Source organism: Mus musculus, chromosome 7, assembly GCF_000001635.26.
Source record: "Mus musculus strain C57BL/6J chromosome 7, GRCm38.p6 C57BL/6J".
Lineage (NCBI taxonomy): Eukaryota > Metazoa > Chordata > Mammalia > Rodentia > Muridae > Mus > Mus musculus.
Genome location: NC_000073.6, coordinates 64,121,867 through 64,138,754, shown reverse-complemented (window position 1 = coordinate 64,138,754; position 16,888 = coordinate 64,121,867). Strand labels below are relative to the sequence as shown.

At 50.1% G+C, this 16,888-nt stretch overlaps 1 protein-coding gene across 1 annotated transcript; it reads right to left on the bottom strand.

The window, feature by feature from the left end:
• Positions 1–5,208: 5,208 nt before the first annotated feature.
• On the bottom strand, positions 5,209–7,881 carry Gm45988 (predicted gene, 45988). The gene is made up of 2 exons (XM_017312445.2): positions 7,286–7,881; positions 5,209–6,115 (listed from the first exon to the last, which is right to left on the bottom strand). Exons 1-2 carry the CDS (start codon positions 7,773–7,775, stop codon positions 5,766–5,768), a joined length of 840 nt encoding a protein of 279 aa, XP_017167934.1. The 5' UTR covers positions 7,776–7,881; the 3' UTR covers positions 5,209–5,765.
• Between the last annotated feature and the right edge of the window lie 9,007 nt (positions 7,882–16,888).

Sequence of the window (16,888 nt, the reverse complement as noted above, 5' to 3'; positions counted from 1 at the left end):
ACACAGCATGGGACAGACTGCTAGGATTTATTCCAAAAGTGTTAGATTTCCCAGAGGAGTCTTGAGCCCAGGCTGGGGCAGAACAGGTTTGAGTGTGAGATGCTGGGGTGTCATGGTTCCAGGACATGTCCTACATGGATTTGATCTTAAAGTTTTTACAAGTGACCATGGGTTAAAGGACTGCTCACTAGTCCATGGGCTCTTCAGAGGTGGTGGGACCTTTAGGAGGAAGGGCCTAGTAGGAGGAGTCAGGTCATGTGAAAGTATGTGTTGAGACCCTGCACATTTCATGTCTGTCCCTTTGCTTTCTGAATGCCATAATATGAGTAGATGGCCTTGACCATACACTCCCGCCATAATGCTGTACTGCACCACAGTCCACAGACGGAAACATCTGAACCTCTAAGCTAAAATTGACCTTTTCCTTTATTGGGTTGATTTATATCGGGTCATTGTCATAGTGACAGAAAGCTGACATACATTCCCACTAGGTAGTTGCATCCATGTGCTGGGACAAGCATTAACAAGTCATTTTTACCAGGAGCTGTACTGGGAGGAGTCAGCAAAGAGTAAGGGTGGTCTTGGGTTCTGATGCTCAAAGGCCTGGTTCCCAGACACAGAACGCATGAAGATAACTAACATGCAGGACCAGGAAATCATTGGATCGCTTAGCATGGAGGAAGGCTCATGTCCATCTACAGATGTGGTTTTCTAGAGAGAGGAGAGACCTCATGCTCCAATCAGCGTACTGCTGGAACCACATGACAACTTTGCAGAAGTGACTCTTGCATTAGTCAGGTAGGGATGCTCGAACACAGTGGTTCTCAACCTGTGGGTCTCTTCCCCTTTGGCAAACCTCTATCTCCAAAAACTATTTACATCATTATTCATAACAAAAGCAAAATTACATTTATGAAGTAGCAATGAAGCCAAGCAATAGTGGCATGTGGCTTTAATCCCAGCTCTTGGGAGGCAGAGGCAAGCGAATCTCTGAGTTTGAGGCCAGCCTGGTCTACAGAGTGAGTACCAGGATAGCCATGGCTACACAGAAAAACCCTGTCATGAAACAAACAAACAAACAAACAAAAAACCAACGAAACCAAACAAAACAAAAAATGGAGTAACAACAAACTTAATTTTCTGGCTGGAGGGTCACCACAACATGAGGAACTGTATTAAAGGCATTCAGAAGGCTGAAAACAGCTACCCTAACAATTGTTATAGACTGTCCCTGCCCTCTCCAGCCAACAAAATGCCCTTGTATTGAGAAGATGGTCCCCAGAATGTGACATTCTTTTGTGACATTTTGATGGTAGGACAGGCCTGGAGGACATGGGTCACTGCTAGGAAGTATGTGGGAGCATTTGAGTCCTGGCCCCTTCCTGGCTCATCCTCACCTTTCTTTCTGCAATGAGATGACACAGCATCCCTTGTCATATGCTCCTGACAACATGGAACATGGAGAAAAGTGAGCATGGACTGAAACCAGGAGGCAAAATAGATTCTTATCTTTCCACCTTTAAGTTACTCTCCCAAGTGGTTGGGCCACAAATGTGGGAAACCAACCAGCACAGCTATCCCCCACACTGGAGCTAAACAACAGAACTGACTCACAGTCCTGGGTACTGGAAGTTCCAAGATCAAAGAGTCTGCAGGGCTGGTTTCTCCTGAGGCATCTTTCTTGGCTTGCAGATGGCTGTGTTCTCCTTGTGTCTTGACATGGTCTTCCTCTGCACGTGTCTGTGTCCTAATAGTGTCTTTGTCTCCTCCTAAGGAAATATTAGATCAGTGTCCTAGGTCTCATTTTAATGTGGTTGCCTCTTTTAAGGCCATGTCTCCAAATGTAGCCACTATGAGAGTTAGAGCGACAGCATGGTGATTAGAGAGACTTTTACCTCTGGGAGATCCCCAACTCCAGTCTCTGCATATAACTTCTGGGGCATGCTATAAGGAACCCCATCCATCCCCAGTTCTTCATCCTGCCCATTAGCTGTACTGTTCCCTTGAGTGCTTGAAGAGACCTGTGACAGGGCCATGTTTTGACAGCTCTAGGAGTCTTTGGTCCAATCCAGGGCATTAGGGCACATAGAACCATTATTGGCCCAACAACATCAAGTGAACGACTTAGTGAATTCATTCAGAACACTGCTTTCCTAGAAGCCCAAGTTGGCCTGGTGAGGGGACAGAGTTGGCAGTGGTGGGAGGGGTACACATGCAGCCTGGTTGCTGCCAGGATAAAGCCCCCTTGAGGCCTGGCTTTGGCTGCTGTCTGTCCTCTTTCTAGTAATGCCCTGTGATTGTCCTCCTCCTCCTCCTCCTCCCCCTTTCCCTTCTCCTCTTCCTCCTCCTCTTCCTCTTCCTCCTCCTCTCCCTCTCCCTTCTCCTCCTCCTCTTCCTCCTCTTCCTCCTTTTTCTCCTCCCCCTTTTCCTCCTTCTTAGTTTTTATGTGTGTGAGAGATGGTATTTTGACTGTGTGTATGTATGTATGTACACTGTGCATATGCAGTGCCTGTGGAGGCCAGAAGAGGACATTGGAGCATTTGGAACAGGAGTTACAGGTCGATGTTAGCTTCCATGTGGGGGCTGGAATTGAGCCCAGATCCTCTGCAAGAGCAAGTGCTCATAATGGCCAAGCCACCCTTCCAGCCCAATGCCCTATTTCTGAGGGGATCAGTTTCCCCCATGGCTTTGAGGATGCAGGAACCTGAGTCTGGTTTCCTGTCACTGAGTGTTCTGGACCGTCTTGTCTCACTTGCTTTTCTCATAGGTCACCTTCACTGTGTGGAATCTGTCAGCAGATTACCTTATTCCTTCCGAGAAAGATGGGGAAAGGGTTTTCAGTGTCCCCCAGGCAAGGACTTCCACTGATCACACACGATGGAGGCTTGTGGTACAAAAAAAAAGGAAAAGACCCAGGATTTGCTAAGCATGAAGCATGTCCTATCTGAAAGGCCTTCTTGAAGAAAGGAAATACCAACTACTTTAGCTACATGTCTACCACTGTGATAAAAACACTATGAGCAAGCAAGTCAATTTATAGAAGAAAATGTTTAATTTGGTTTACAGCTTCACAGGGTGTGATGGCTGATCATGGTTGTCAACTTGACAGTATCTTGCCACAGCACTCCGGTCGAGTCAGTTTGTCAGGCAGGTGAAAGACCCCCCAGGTGGGCAGTCAATCAATCTGAGGAGACCCTCCCAAGGATCAGCGAGTCCACGATTCGGATGTAAACAGCAAGAGGCTTTATTGGGAACACGGGTACCCGGGCGACTCAGTCTATCGGAGGACTGGCGCGCCGAGTGTGGAGTTTTTACCCTTTTTATAGGGCTAGGGCTGGGGAGCAAAAAGCGCGGTTACAGAAGCGAGAAGCGAGCTGGTTGGTTAGTTCGAATAAGGTTTGGGGTACTTCCCGGTCATTTGGGGAAACTGAGGTGGGACTTTTTAGATCTAAACAATGTCTATTTTCAAGAAATGGGTAGGGGAGGGGTACAAGGAAAGAGTCTAATGAAGGTTCAGCAATGGGCACATATCTGGTCAGAACATTGGCAGACACACAGGTTCAAGGAGTGACCAGAGCACTGTGCACCTCTATTTTTCTAAATCAGTGAAGCTAGTTCTGCTAACACTGACGTCTATCGGGGCTTCTGTGTCTGTTGCTGGTTCCGCTTTATCTGAGAACCATCTGTTCTTGGCCCTGAGCCGGGGCCCAGGTGCTTGACCACCGATATCCTGTTCGGCCCCTGTCCCAGTGCTATTCAGCCTTGATCTTTAACTGTTAATCTATAACTGAACTTCCTTGTAACTTTTGAGAACCCAGCTCTGGTACTTTTTCATGCCTTGCAAAATGGCGTTACTGCAGCTAGCTTGCTAAGCCTTATGGTGGGGTCTTTCATTCCCCCCTCTTTATGGAAACTGAATAAAATCTTTTATTCACGTGATTTCACTTCTTCTGGACCTATTGATTTGAGTTGGTGATACTGTTGGGTCAGAACCAGGGCCTGCACCACCGAAATTCTGTCTTTTACAAACTGGACCAAGCGGTTGAGAATACAGGGTCCGAAGAGTAGGATTAATAAGAGTATTATCAAGGGGCCCATAATGGTGGATATTAAGGTCGTGAACCATGGGGACCTGTTAAACAGTCCCTCAAACCACCCTTGTCCTGATTCGAACAATTTTTGTCTCTGGTTTAACCTTTCTCTTAGCTTTGCCATGCTATCTCTCACTACGCCAGTGTGGTCCGCGTAGAAACAGCATTCTTCTTTTAGGGCAGCACATAATCCTCCTTCTTTTAGGAACAGTAGATCTAATCCTCTCCGGTTCTGTAGGACCACCTCAGACAACGAGGTCAGAGACTTTTCTAGGGCACTGACTGATTTTTTTAAGGCCCCAAGGTCTGTATGTATGGCTGCCTGGAGCTGCTCGAATTGCTTGGTGGCCACTAGGGCTGTAGTCCCTGTTCCTACTCCTGCAGCTATGCCGCCCATAGTAAGTCCTCCCAACAGCAGGGCCAGAGTTAATGACACCGGCTCTCTTTTATATTTGGTTTTTCTCTCAAACTGGCCATAAACATAACCAGGGGAGTGGTAGGTCACCTTTGGCCAGAGCTCAACCAGGACACAGTAATCGGTGGTGAGGTTGAGTACAGTAGTAGATAGGCAGGGAGTGAGCCCGGTGTTGCAAGCCCAAATGGTCCCGGCGGGAGCAGCCAGATAGTAGGACCCGTCGCTTGTATTCTGGGTGGTATTACACAGGGCCTGATGGGTTTTGGGAACTGCTCCTACGCAGAGTCCCTGTCCGGTTACTTCGGACAGGGTCAGCTTGTGTTGGGAGGCCACGGAGCAGTTAGCTGGGGCAGAGGTATGGTTGGAGTAGGTACCTAGGACGGCAACCCCTTCGTAATAGGGGGGTCCCGATACCAGACACAACCAGCACTCTTGGGTTTTGTCAGGACTGGTGAGGTTGAGTGCTTGGTAGGCTCCATCTACCAGGTTCAGCAGTCTGTCTCCCGTCCCAGGTTGTATAGAGGCTGCGCCTGTAGGGGAAGGCTGAGGAGGCCTGGGGAGCATGATCTGCACGGGTCGGGAGGGGGGTAACTGGTCAGTGATCACGGGATTAGGCCCAATGGGGATGCGGGGCCCTATATTGAGGACCTGGCGGGTCAAAGAGAACCGGGTCACCGGGTCGGTTCCTGTGGATCGGTACAGTCTTAGTCCCCATACTTTGGGGCCATCCCAGCTGGCCTTTTTACCCGCGTCAGTGAATTCTAGGACTAGGGGATTGCATCGACCCCCCGGTGTGGCACCCTGGATGCCACTGGAGACCGCTGAGGAATCATAACAGGGGCCCTGATTCCGAGGGGTGTTTCCTCGCTTAAGGGAAATTAGGTCCCATGATGATGATGGCTTCCAGTATGCCTGTCCAGTGGTCTCACAGCCCCATTTGCCACAGTAGCCCTCTCTCGGGCCTCCACACCCTGTTGGTACAGTATGCCCGGGGCAAACATAGAAGTCAAATGTTCTTGCCCTTTTTCTTCCCCCGGGAGTGCGACACCCGAGTCCAGTCTCATCCCAGTCGTCCCCTATTAAATCGCACAAGTCAAAGTACAGTTTGGGAAAGGCATCGGTCATTGTCCCCAGGAGGGAGGTAGCATTAGCTGTTTGTCCTGTCATTAAGTTGGTAACTCTCCAAGTAACATTGAAGACCTGATGAGGGCTGTCATGTGGTACTGATACTCCTGCCCTTATTAAGATCCCCAGGACTATCAGGGGGGCCCACGGGTTAATCTTATCTTTAAGGGGTTTTGAGAACGCTGGACCTTCCATGTCGGTCCTGATGCTGTTCCGGCCGGAGGGGTTGTCGCCGCTTTTACGTGAGCGGCGTGGATCCACGCAGCGATGCCGTCTACTTTGAGAGCGGTGGGGGTGGTCAGCAGGACGGTGTAGGGTCCTTTCCAGCGAGGTTCCAAGTTCTTAGTCTGGTGCCGGCGTACCCACACGGTGTCGCCGACACGGAAGGGGTGTGGTATCACAGGCTGGTCTTGTTGGTCCTGATAGGCAGCGGCCAGAGGCTTCCAGACCTCTCGTTGTACTGCTTGGAGGGCCTGTAAGTGAGCTTGGAGAGAGGGGCTATTAGTAAACTTTGACATTTCAGGATCATGGAAATTAACAAGGGGCGGGGGCGCCCCATACAGGATTTCATACGGAGTGAGTCCATGGGGGCCCGGAGTGTTGCGGGCTCGGTAGAGGGCCAAGGGAAGTAGGAGTACCCAGTCTCTAGTGCCAGTTGCAAGCGTTAATTTGGTCAAAGTCTCCTTGATTGTCCTATTCATTCTTTCTACCTGACCTGAACTCTGGGGTCTGTAAGCACAATGTAGTTTCCAATCAATCCCCAGTAGCTTGGCCACCGACTGACTTACCTGGGAGACGAAGGCAGGCCCATTATCAGTCCCCAATACTTGGGGCATTCCAAACCTTGGAAATATTTCTTCTAGAAGCTTTTTGGTCACAACTTTGGCAGTCTCATGCTTGGTTGGGAAGGCTTCCACCCAGCCAGAGAACGTGTCCACAAACACCAGAAGATACTTATGCCCATACAGTCCGGGCCTTACTTCAGTAAAGTCAATTTCCCAATGGGTGCCTGGTCGATGTCCTCTTACTCGCACCCCGGGACCGACCTTAGCTTTACTGGCATTTACTTGGACACAGGCTTGGCATGATTCCGCCACCTCGTGGAGGATCTTATCTTTATTTAGCATGTAATAAGGGCTTTCTTTTCTGTCTAGAAGTGCCCTCATCTTCTGATAGCTAAGGTGGGTGAGCTGGTGAAGGAAGTCTAATAATTCAAAGGTGAACTGGTCAGGCATCACAGGTTTACCTTGCAGGACCCAATATTTTTTCTCTCTATCATATGTGGCTCCCAACTCTCGTAGGTTCTTTATATCTGTTTCAGTATAATGGAAGAAGTCTGGAGTGTACGGGGTTGAGGTCTCTATGAGAAGTGAGGAGGCCTTTGTGTCAGTCCCCATGGCTGCTTCCCGGGCTGCCTGGTCCGCCATTCGGTTGCCTTTAGCTTCAGCACTATTGCCTTTCTGATGTCCTGGGCAGTGAATTATACTGAGTCTTTTGGGCAGAAAGAGAGCTTTCAGTAAGGCCAAGATTTCGCCCTTGTTCTTGATCTCCTTGCCTTCTGAGGTGAGCAACCCACGTCTCCTATATATTTCTCCATGGACATGGGCGGTAGCAAAGGCATAGCGGCTATCAGTATAAACATTTAGCTTCTTACCTTCTGCCATCTTTAGGGCCTGGGTGAGTGCTATTAGTTCAGCTCGCTGGGCGGATGTCCCGACTGGCAACGCCTTGGCCCAGATTACCTCGGTCTCGGTGGTCACCGCTGCTCCAGCCTTACGTTGCCCCTCCTGCAGGAAGCTGCTTCCATCTGTATACCAGGTGTGGTCGGCATTTGGGAGGGGCTGGTCCGTGAGGTCCGGTCTGGTGCCGTGTGTCTCAGCCAAGATCTCGAGGCAGTCGTGGGGGGTCTCTTTTCCCGGCAAGGGGAGCAACGTGGCCGGGTTTAAGGCTACCACCGGTCCGAACTGAACTCGGTCCGTATCTAGGAGCATTGCCTGATAGTGGGTCATGCGAGCATTGGATAGCCAGCGGTCAGGGGGTTGTTTGACCAGTGCTTCTACCGCATGGGGGGCCAGAATGACTAGCGGCTGTCCCATAGTTAGCTTGCCTGCATCCTTTGTCAGAACGGCAATGGCTGCTACCATCCGTAGGCAAGGGGGCCACCCAGCTGCCACTGGGTCTAGCTTTTTGGACAGGTAGGCCACCGGCCGACGCCAAGGTCCCAGTTTTTGCGTTAGGACGCCTTTGGCGTAGCCCTGCTTCTCGTCGACAAAGAGTTCAAAGGGCTTAGTCAAATCTGGCAACCCCAGGGCTGGGGCAGTTAGAAGAGCCTGTTTGATTTCTTGATAGGCCTTTTGCTGGTCTGGGCCCCAATTAAACAGAGTCCCCGTTTTGGTGAGAGGGTACAAGGGGGCGGCCATTTCTGCAAACCCAGGGATCCAGAGGCGACAGAAGCCTGCCGTCCCTAGGAACTCCCTTAGTTGTCGAGGGGTCTTCGGAATAGGCTGCCCCATCACAGTCTCTTTTCTGGCCTCAGTCAGCCATCTCTGACCCTCTTTTAGAAGATACCCCAGATACTTGACCTGTTTCTGGCAAATTTGGGCTTTCTTGGCCGAGGCCCGATACCCGAGGTCCCCTAGGGTTTGTAACAGGGCCCGAGTACCTTGTTGGCAGTCGAGCTCAGAAGTGGCGGCCAGCAGTAAATCATCCACGTACTGTAGCAGGATCAAGTCTGGGTGCTGGATCCGGAAGCCTGCTAGGTCTCTGTGCAGTGCCTCATCAAACAGGGTGGGACTGTTTTTGAAACCCTGTGGGAGTCTGGTCCAGGTTAATTGTCCTGAGATTCCCATCTCTGGGTCTCTCCACTCAAAGGCGAAGAGAGGCTGACTGGTGGGGTGGAGTCTCAGGCAGAAAAAGGCATCCTTTAAGTCAAGCACAGTGTACCACTGGTGGGACGGTGGGAGCCCGCTCAAGAGGTTGTAAGGGTTGGGCACGGTGGGGTGGATGTCTTCCACCCGCTTGTTGACTTCTCTCAGATCTTGGACAGGCCTGTAATCATTAGTCCCTGGTTTCTTAACGGGTAGCAGGGGCGTGTTCCAGGGGGACTGGCAGGGTACCAGTATTCCCTGGTCCAACAGTCTCTGTATGTGGGACTTGATCCCCAGTCTGGCTTCTTGTGACATGGGGTATTGTTTTATGGACACGGGGGTAGAGGTTGCCTTCAGAGGTATGATCAGAGGAGCTTGGCGAACTGCCAGTCCCATGCCCCCGGTTTCCGCCCAGGCCTGGGGAAAATCAGAAAGCCATGTGGACCCTAGAGAAACATCCGGCTCTTTTGGGGTCTCATGTAGCCGATACTCATCTTCTATGTTTAGGGTCAGCACTTGCAGGGGCTGTCCCATTGGTCCCATAACCTGAGCTCCTGATCCCTCAAAGTGGATTTGGGCTTTTAGTTTAGTCAGCAAATCTCTTCCTAGCAGAGGATAGGGGCAGTCTGGTACATGGAGGAAAGAGTGGGTGACCTTACCGGTAGCTAGATGCACTTTGCGATCCGTGGTCCAGCGATACCGCTTTCCTCCAGTAGCCCCTTGGACCCAGGCAGACTTGTCACTTAGGGGTCCAAGATTTTGGGTCAGCACGGAGTGTTGGGCCCCAGTATCTACCAGGAAGGTGACGGGTTGCCCCCCGACTTTGAGGGTTATCCTGGGTTCAGGGGGGGGCTCCTGACCCTGACCTCCCTAGTCACCTAAGGTCAGGAGGGAGGTCTGGGGCCTCGGTCCTCGGGGCCCTCGTGGCTTCTTTGGGCAGTCTTTAGCCCAGTGTCCCTTTTCTTTGCAGTAGGCGCATTGATCCTTATCAAGTTGGGGCCTCTTCCGCTCTCCCCCCTGTCTATCCTGTCTCTGACCAATAACTACAGTGGCCAAGAGCTTGCTCATCTCTCTATGTCTTCTGCGGTCCCTTTCTTTCTCTTTCTGCTCATCCTCTGCCCTACGGCGTTCTTCTTTTTCCTCTGTTTCTCTCCTGATACGTTCCTCTCTTTCTTCCGGGGTTTCTCGTTTATTAAAGATCTTTTCAGCTTCCCTCACTAAGTCTCCTAAGGTCTTGCTCTTTAAATCTTCTAACCGCTCTAACTTTCGCCCGATATCCGGGGCAGACTGCCAGATGAATGACATAGACACATTGGTTTCTTGCCCTGGGTCCTCAGGGTCATAAGGAGTGTACCTGCGATAGGCCTCCTTGAGTCTCTCTAAAAAGGCTGAGGGAGACTCATTAGGTCCCTGGGTTATCCCTTTTACCTTGGCCAAATTGGTGGGGCTTCTGCCCGCGTTTTGGAGACCCGCTAAGAGCAACTGGCGATAGAGGACTAGGTGGTTCCTACCTTCTGTAGTGGTGTAATCCCAATCAGGGCGCTCAAGGGGAAAGGCAGCATTGATTTCATTAGGCAACTGAGTGGGGCGTCCATCATTGCCCCGGACTGCCTTTCTAGCCTCTAGGAGCACCCGCTGCTTTTCTTCTCCGGTCAGCAGGGTCCCCAACAACTGCTGACAGTCGTCCCAGGTGGGCTGGTGGGTGATGAGGACGGACTCAATCAAGGCCGTCAATTTACCTGGATCTTCAGAAAAGGAAGGGTTATTATTTTTCCAATTATATAAGTCAGAGGAGGAAAACGGCCAGTACTGAAGCTGGCCATCTCCCCCCATACGGAGTGGGAATGCCTGGGAGGAGGTGGAGTCCGCTGCGGGAGGGTCTCTCCTTCCCCGCAGTCGAGACGCCATGGGAGAAGGGGGGGAAACCTCGGAGGTGGTGGCCGCCTCTTCTTCATCGTTCTCTCTGGCAGAGGAGGAAGGTTGTGCTCCGTACGGCGGGGGGTCCTCTGTGAGAAGGTCAATGAGAGGTCCGCCGCTATCAGGGAGAACCTGGGGCTTAGGAGGTTTGGACTTTATAGAGGGGGTAAGGGCAGGGTAAAGGGCAGATCGGGACGGAGGTTGCGCAGAAGGACCGGGCGGGAGGACGGGAGCTGTCGGCAAGGGAGGAGGTTTAGGAGAAACAAACGGTTTGACCCACGGAGGGGGGTCATAGGCAAGTGCCTCCCAGGTAACGATATATGGGACCTGATCCGGGTGTCCGTGGGGACCAGGACAAAACACTCTAGACTTAACCTGAGAGATAATACTTAAATTGAAAGTACCATCCTGAGGCCATCCTACATTGAAAGTTGGCCATTCGGCGGAACAGAAGGTAATCCAGCGCCTCTTCCTGACATCCACAGACTGGTTGGATGCAATGCGCTGGACATCTCCCCAGTGCTGCAAGGTTAGACTCAGAGGGGTAGTTACGGTCTGTCCCATGATCTTGAAAACACTTAAAGACAGAAAAAACTAACGAAGAACAAAAGAGCAATAAAACAAATCAGACGCGCAGCGCGGTTTCGGCGTAAAACCGAAAGCAAAAATCCAGACGGGGGCGGGAAGTGTCTCTGTCTCTCGTCCCCCAACAAAGCCACGTACAGTGGCGGAGCTCCAAAAAGTCCGACTCGGGTAGGTTAACTGATACAGAATGGGCCACAAAACGGGCCCCCGAGGCCGCTGGGACGTCTCCCAGGGGCTGCGGCCGGGAATACGAACTCGTCAGTTCTTCCGCGGAACCGCCAGATACAGATCTAGTTAGCCAACTAGTACAGACGCAGGCGCAAACATTAGATGCCGGCACAAACACGCACGGAGACAGAGACAGACACAAAACGACCGCTGGCCAGCTTACCTCCCGGCGGGGGTCGGTGGTCCCTGGGCAGGGGTCTCCTGATCTCGCTGGGGCCTCCAAATGAAAGACCCCCCAGGTGGGCAGTCAATCAATCTGAGGAGACCCTCCCAAGGATCAGCGAGTCCACGATTCGGATGTAAACAGCAAGAGGCTTTATTGGGAACACGGGTACCCGGGCGACTCAGTCTATCGGAGGACTGGCGCGCCGAGTGTGGAGTTTTTACCCTTTTTATAGGGCTAGGGCTGGGGAGCAAAAAGCGCGGTTACAGAAGCGAGAAGCGAGCTGGTTGGTTAGTTCGAATAAGGTTTGGGGTACTTCCCGGTCATTTGGGGAAACTGAGGTGGGACTTTTTAGATCTAAACAATGTCTATTTTCAAGAAATGGGTAGGGGAGGGGTACAAGGAAAGAGTCTAATGAAGGTTCAGCAATGGGCACATATCTGGTCAGAACATTGGCAGACACACAGGTTCAAGGAGTGACCAGAGCACTGTGCACCTCTATTTTTCTAAATCAGTGAAGCTAGTTCTGCTAACACTGACGTCTATCGGGGCTTCTGTGTCTGTTGCTGGTTCCGCTTTATCTGAGAACCATCTGTTCTTGGCCCTGAGCCGGGGCCCAGGTGCTTGACCACCGATATCCTGTTCGGCCCCTGTCCCAGTGCTATTCAGCCTTGATCTTTAACTGTTAATCTATAACTGAACTTCCTTGTAACTTTTGAGAACCCAGCTCTGGTACTTTTTCATGCCTTGCAAAATGGCGTTACTGCAGCTAGCTTGCTAAGCCTTATGGTGGGGTCTTTCACAGGGATGCCTAAAAGCTGCTCATGAAGCAAAAAGAGTTTCACAGAAACTCGTTCCTGGAGTCCGGGGTGCTCTCTAAATTTTCCATTCCCGCCGTTAGCCTAGTGGATGGATCTACGTGCTCTCTTTATTATAAGTGCCTTTTAAGATTGAATTCTGACATAGCTAAAGTCTTCCGCCAGTGTTCCAACAGTCCTAGAACGTCCTTGAGCTAGACAGTGACATTCAGAATAGCCTCTGGTATTACACTATCAATAAAAGCCAAGTCGCTCCCATATACAGGAATTTACAATGGTTTAGGAAGTAGATCGGGCTGTGGCTTTAGAGTATCGCGTTATTCTTGAGATGGTTAGCTAGAACGGAACTCCCTAGTTAGAACCATGACTTGGGTGCGGAAGCCCTTGCCTTAGGAGAGTAAAGACCTCCCACCTGGCTTCTAAGACTATAGCTGAGTTACACCCATACACACATATTTACAATGGCCTAAGGGGAAGGTGGACTATTCAATAGACTAAAATAGGAACTATGGCAAGGGCACGAAGCCCTTGACCCTGGCTTCTAAGATTAGTGAATCTTAGGTGGAGCCCTTTTTGATCCCAGTTGTTATCAATGAATTCTATCCCAGGTGGTTCCTGTTAGACCTTTTGTGTTTGCATTCCTCTGTTTTATGTAAGATTCCAGTTACCTCATTTGTACCTTGCGAATATGTCACCCAACTTCCTAATTGTCTTCTGCATAAAAAGTCTGATGCTCGATTTGAAAAATACATTCAGATTCCACACGACCTCTCCTGTGTGCGTCTGTCTGTCAATTCATCCTACGCTTTGTCCACCCGCGACTAGAGACCTGTTCCACACAGACAAAGGGGCCCAGAGGGTCTGTGGCAGTATCTGAAATCAATTAAATCCCAAGCAGCTGAGCATAACTGTGAGGAATTTTCTTGCCTGGGTCATATGAGGTGGGAAGTCCCACTCTAAGTCTGGGCCACACTTTCTGGTGGTAGCCCACATAAAAGAGTGTGGAAAAGGGAAACTTGCTTTTTTTTCTGCTTGCCATCACTCTCAATTGCAAATTCATCTAACTGAGAATACTTGTTTTGCTTGTATTAGAACCTACTCCTTGGGGATTCCAAGGTAGACTAAAGACCAACTGAGACATTCAGCCTTCTAGATTGAACAGTTACTTAATTCTTGGTCATTCCTTTGAGAGAAAGATGTTGTTGAACTAGCCATACCACAGCATGTAAACTACTCTAACAAATCCTTTTTTTATTATTATTTTTTGTTGGATATTTTATTTATTTACATTTCAGATATTATCCCCTTTCCTGGTTTTCCCTTTGTAAACTCCCTCCCCTCCCTCTGCGTCTATGAGGGGGATCCTCCACTCACCCACCCACTCCCACCTCACCACCCTAGCATTCTCCTATACTGGGGCATCAAGCCTTCACAGGACCATGGGCCTCTCCTCCCATTGATGCCAGATAAGGCCATCCTCTGCTTCATATGTAGCTGGAGCCATGGGTCCACTTTGGTTGGTGGTTTAGTCCTTGGGAGCTCTGGGGGGTCTGGTTGGTTGCTATTATTGTTCTTCCTTTGGAGTTGCAAACCCCTTCGGCTCCTTCAGTCCTTGCCCTAATTCCTCTGTTGGGAGTCCCTGTGCTCAGCGGTTGGCTGCAAGCATCCACATATGTACTGGTCAGGCAGAGCAAGCACTTTTTGGCATCCGCAATAGTATCTAGGCTTGGTGTCTACATATGGAACAGATCCCCAGGTGGGGCAGTCTCTGGATGGCCTTTCCTTCAGTCTCTGCTCCATAATTTGTCTCCATATTTCCTTTAGACAGGAGCAACTATGGGTTTAAATTTTGGAGATGAGTGGGTGTCCCCATCCCTCAACCAGGGGACTTCCCTAACTTCTGGATATGGTCTTTACAGGTTCTCCCTCCCCTTTGTTGGGTATTTCAGCTAATGTCATCTCTGTTGGGTCCTGGAAGCCTCTTGCTTTCCTAGCATCTGAGACTTTCTGGTGGCTACCCCCTGTTCTCCATCCCCCATCGCTACACACCTCTGTTCAATTTTCGAACCTTCTGTCTATCACCCCTGTCTCCTCTCATACCTGATCCCCTTTTTCCCTTCCATCTCCTCTCTTTCTCCCAGGTCTCTTCCACCCTCTACCTCCTGTGCGTATTTTGTTCCCTCTTCTAAGAAGGACTGAAGCATCCCAAATCCCTTTTTAATATGCATTCATTCTGTCAACTCTGTTACCTTAGAGAACCCTGACTAGATGGTCCATAATGGTGGAGCAAAGGCATGGTATAGGATATGATGGTGTAAAGTGTATAAACAGCAGGGTGCAGATGGTGAGACAGAGGTGTTTGTGTGCTCCTATGTGTGCACTGCCTGTGGAGGCCAGAAGATCTGAGAGCTCACATCTCAAATCCAAAGCAGGAGGCAGAGGAGCACCGGAGATGGAAGAAGGCTTTTGAAACCTCAAAGCCTGCCCTTGTGAGAAATCTCCTCCAAAGCTACGCCTCCTCATCCTTCCCAAACAGTTCCACCTGCTGGAGACCAGGTATTTAAATATACAAGTGTTAGGTCTCAAACCCAGGACAAATGGCTAAGTGGATGCTGGCCGCCATGGTCTCCTTGCATCTCTGTTCCTTACAAGGCCTTCCTGGCTGGCAGACCCCACCTCTATTCAGTTTCTTCAGCCCAGGGGATGGGCTGCCCTTCTTCCAGCTGCTCTTCCGTATGTAATCTAGCCATTTTGGTTGTCTTTCTATCTATCCTTTACCCTCCTGGCCTCTTGGTCTGGCTCTCCCCTCTACACTCATCATTGTCTTCGGCCAAGCTCAATCTGCTCCTGTTCATTCTGGACTCTCCAAGAAGTCCCTGCCTCTGAATATGCTCTCCCTTTCAGGTACAGTAACCTTTCTCCTCCACCATACTCAGAAGCAGTCATGTTCCTTTCCTTTTTCATTTCTTTTTCTTATTATTATTATTACTCAACGAGCCTATGGAGACATTTACATCACCACCCCAACTTACAGATGTCTTGTTATGTACAAGGCCTAGGCAGAGGACATATGTGTGAGAGGTCCTGTCTGAACTTCATTTGCTTTTGTGCTCCAAGGCTTCATGGCTGCAGAGGCCCCTGGCCATGCACATACTACATACTGCCCTGAATTTCATTTTGTTATGCTTTGGCTTACGTGTGTGTGTGTGTGTGTGTGTGTGTGTGTGTGTGTGTGTGTGTGTTTGTGTAGGCAGGCTATAGGATAGGTTCAGATATTATCCTCAACAACAACACCCATCCCTTTTGTGACAGGGTCTGTCACTGGCCTAGAGCTCTACCTGGGCTGGCTGGCTGGCCAGGATGCCTGTGAGAACCCAGTACTGGGATTAGAAGAACAGACCACCATATCTGACTTCAAGAATACACACTTAAAAGCTTTTTAATTTATTACTTGAGAATTTCATACATGTATGTATGTTTTTCAAAGATTTATTTATTTTATGTATATGAGTACACTGTAGCTGGTGTGTCTCCAGACACACCAGAAGAGGACATCAGATCCCACTATAGATTGTTGTAAGTCACCATGTTGTTGCTAGGAATTGAACTCAGGACCCCTGGAAAAGCAGTCACCACTGAGCCATCTCTCCAGCCCATATATGCATGTTTTGATCTGAACCACCATTCTGTTCTCTCCAATTTCTCCCACACCCCTCTACTGCTTCCCCCTCCCAAATTCATGTAGTCTTGTTTTAAACCCACTGCGTCTAGATTAGTATAGCTGTCAACCCTCATGATAGAAACGTTTTCTTTGCAGATGAGAATAAGTCTGACATTTTTATGTGGGTACTGAAGATTGACTCAGATCTTCATGTTTGAGAAGCAAGCATTTTACAGCATGAGCTATTTCCTAGCTCCTCCCTCCCCCAGTTTTGTTTCCTGCAAGCAGTAACCAGGCCTCAGGCTCATCCCACCACAGAAGCAGTACTGAGTGCCTATCATTTGCTGACGCACAATGAGTGTTGTGAAGTGAACAGAGACCCTGAATGGTCATGTAGACAAGGGGAAGTGCTGGGTCACCCTGTTGCATAGTGACATTTGCAGTGACTAAGGGCTTCCATCATCTCCCTGCATTGGCTCCTTTGAAAGGTTTGCATGGTTAAAATGAAACCATGCTTTTGTGCACAAGATCTACAAACCGCCCACCTTTGACTGAGACAGAATCTAGCGATTGTGCTTTCTGCATTAAGAAGAGAGCAAGCGGAGGAGTTCATCCTGAAGGCATGACGTCATTCAGATGGATTCTTGAAAGTGCTGGGGCCTCAGCCTCAGCAGCAGCGGTCGCCATCTGGGTTCCCGGACTCAGCAGTACTTAGGAAATTAGTCTGAACAGGTTAGAGGGTGCGCCAGAGAACCGGACAGCTTCTGGGACGGGCAGAAGCACAGAGCCGCTGAGGCAGCAGCCTGGGCGGGCCGCAGACAACCGGCCACCATCCGGACCAGAGGACAGGTGTCCGCCTGGCTTGGGAGGCGGCCTCAGCCTCAGGAGCAGCGGTCACCATCTTGGTTCCAGGACTCCCTGGAACTTAGGATTTTAGTCTGCACAGGTGAGAGTCTGCACCACAGAAGCTGACAGCTTCTGGGAACTGCCAAAGCAACACAGCTTCTGAGAGAGGCCC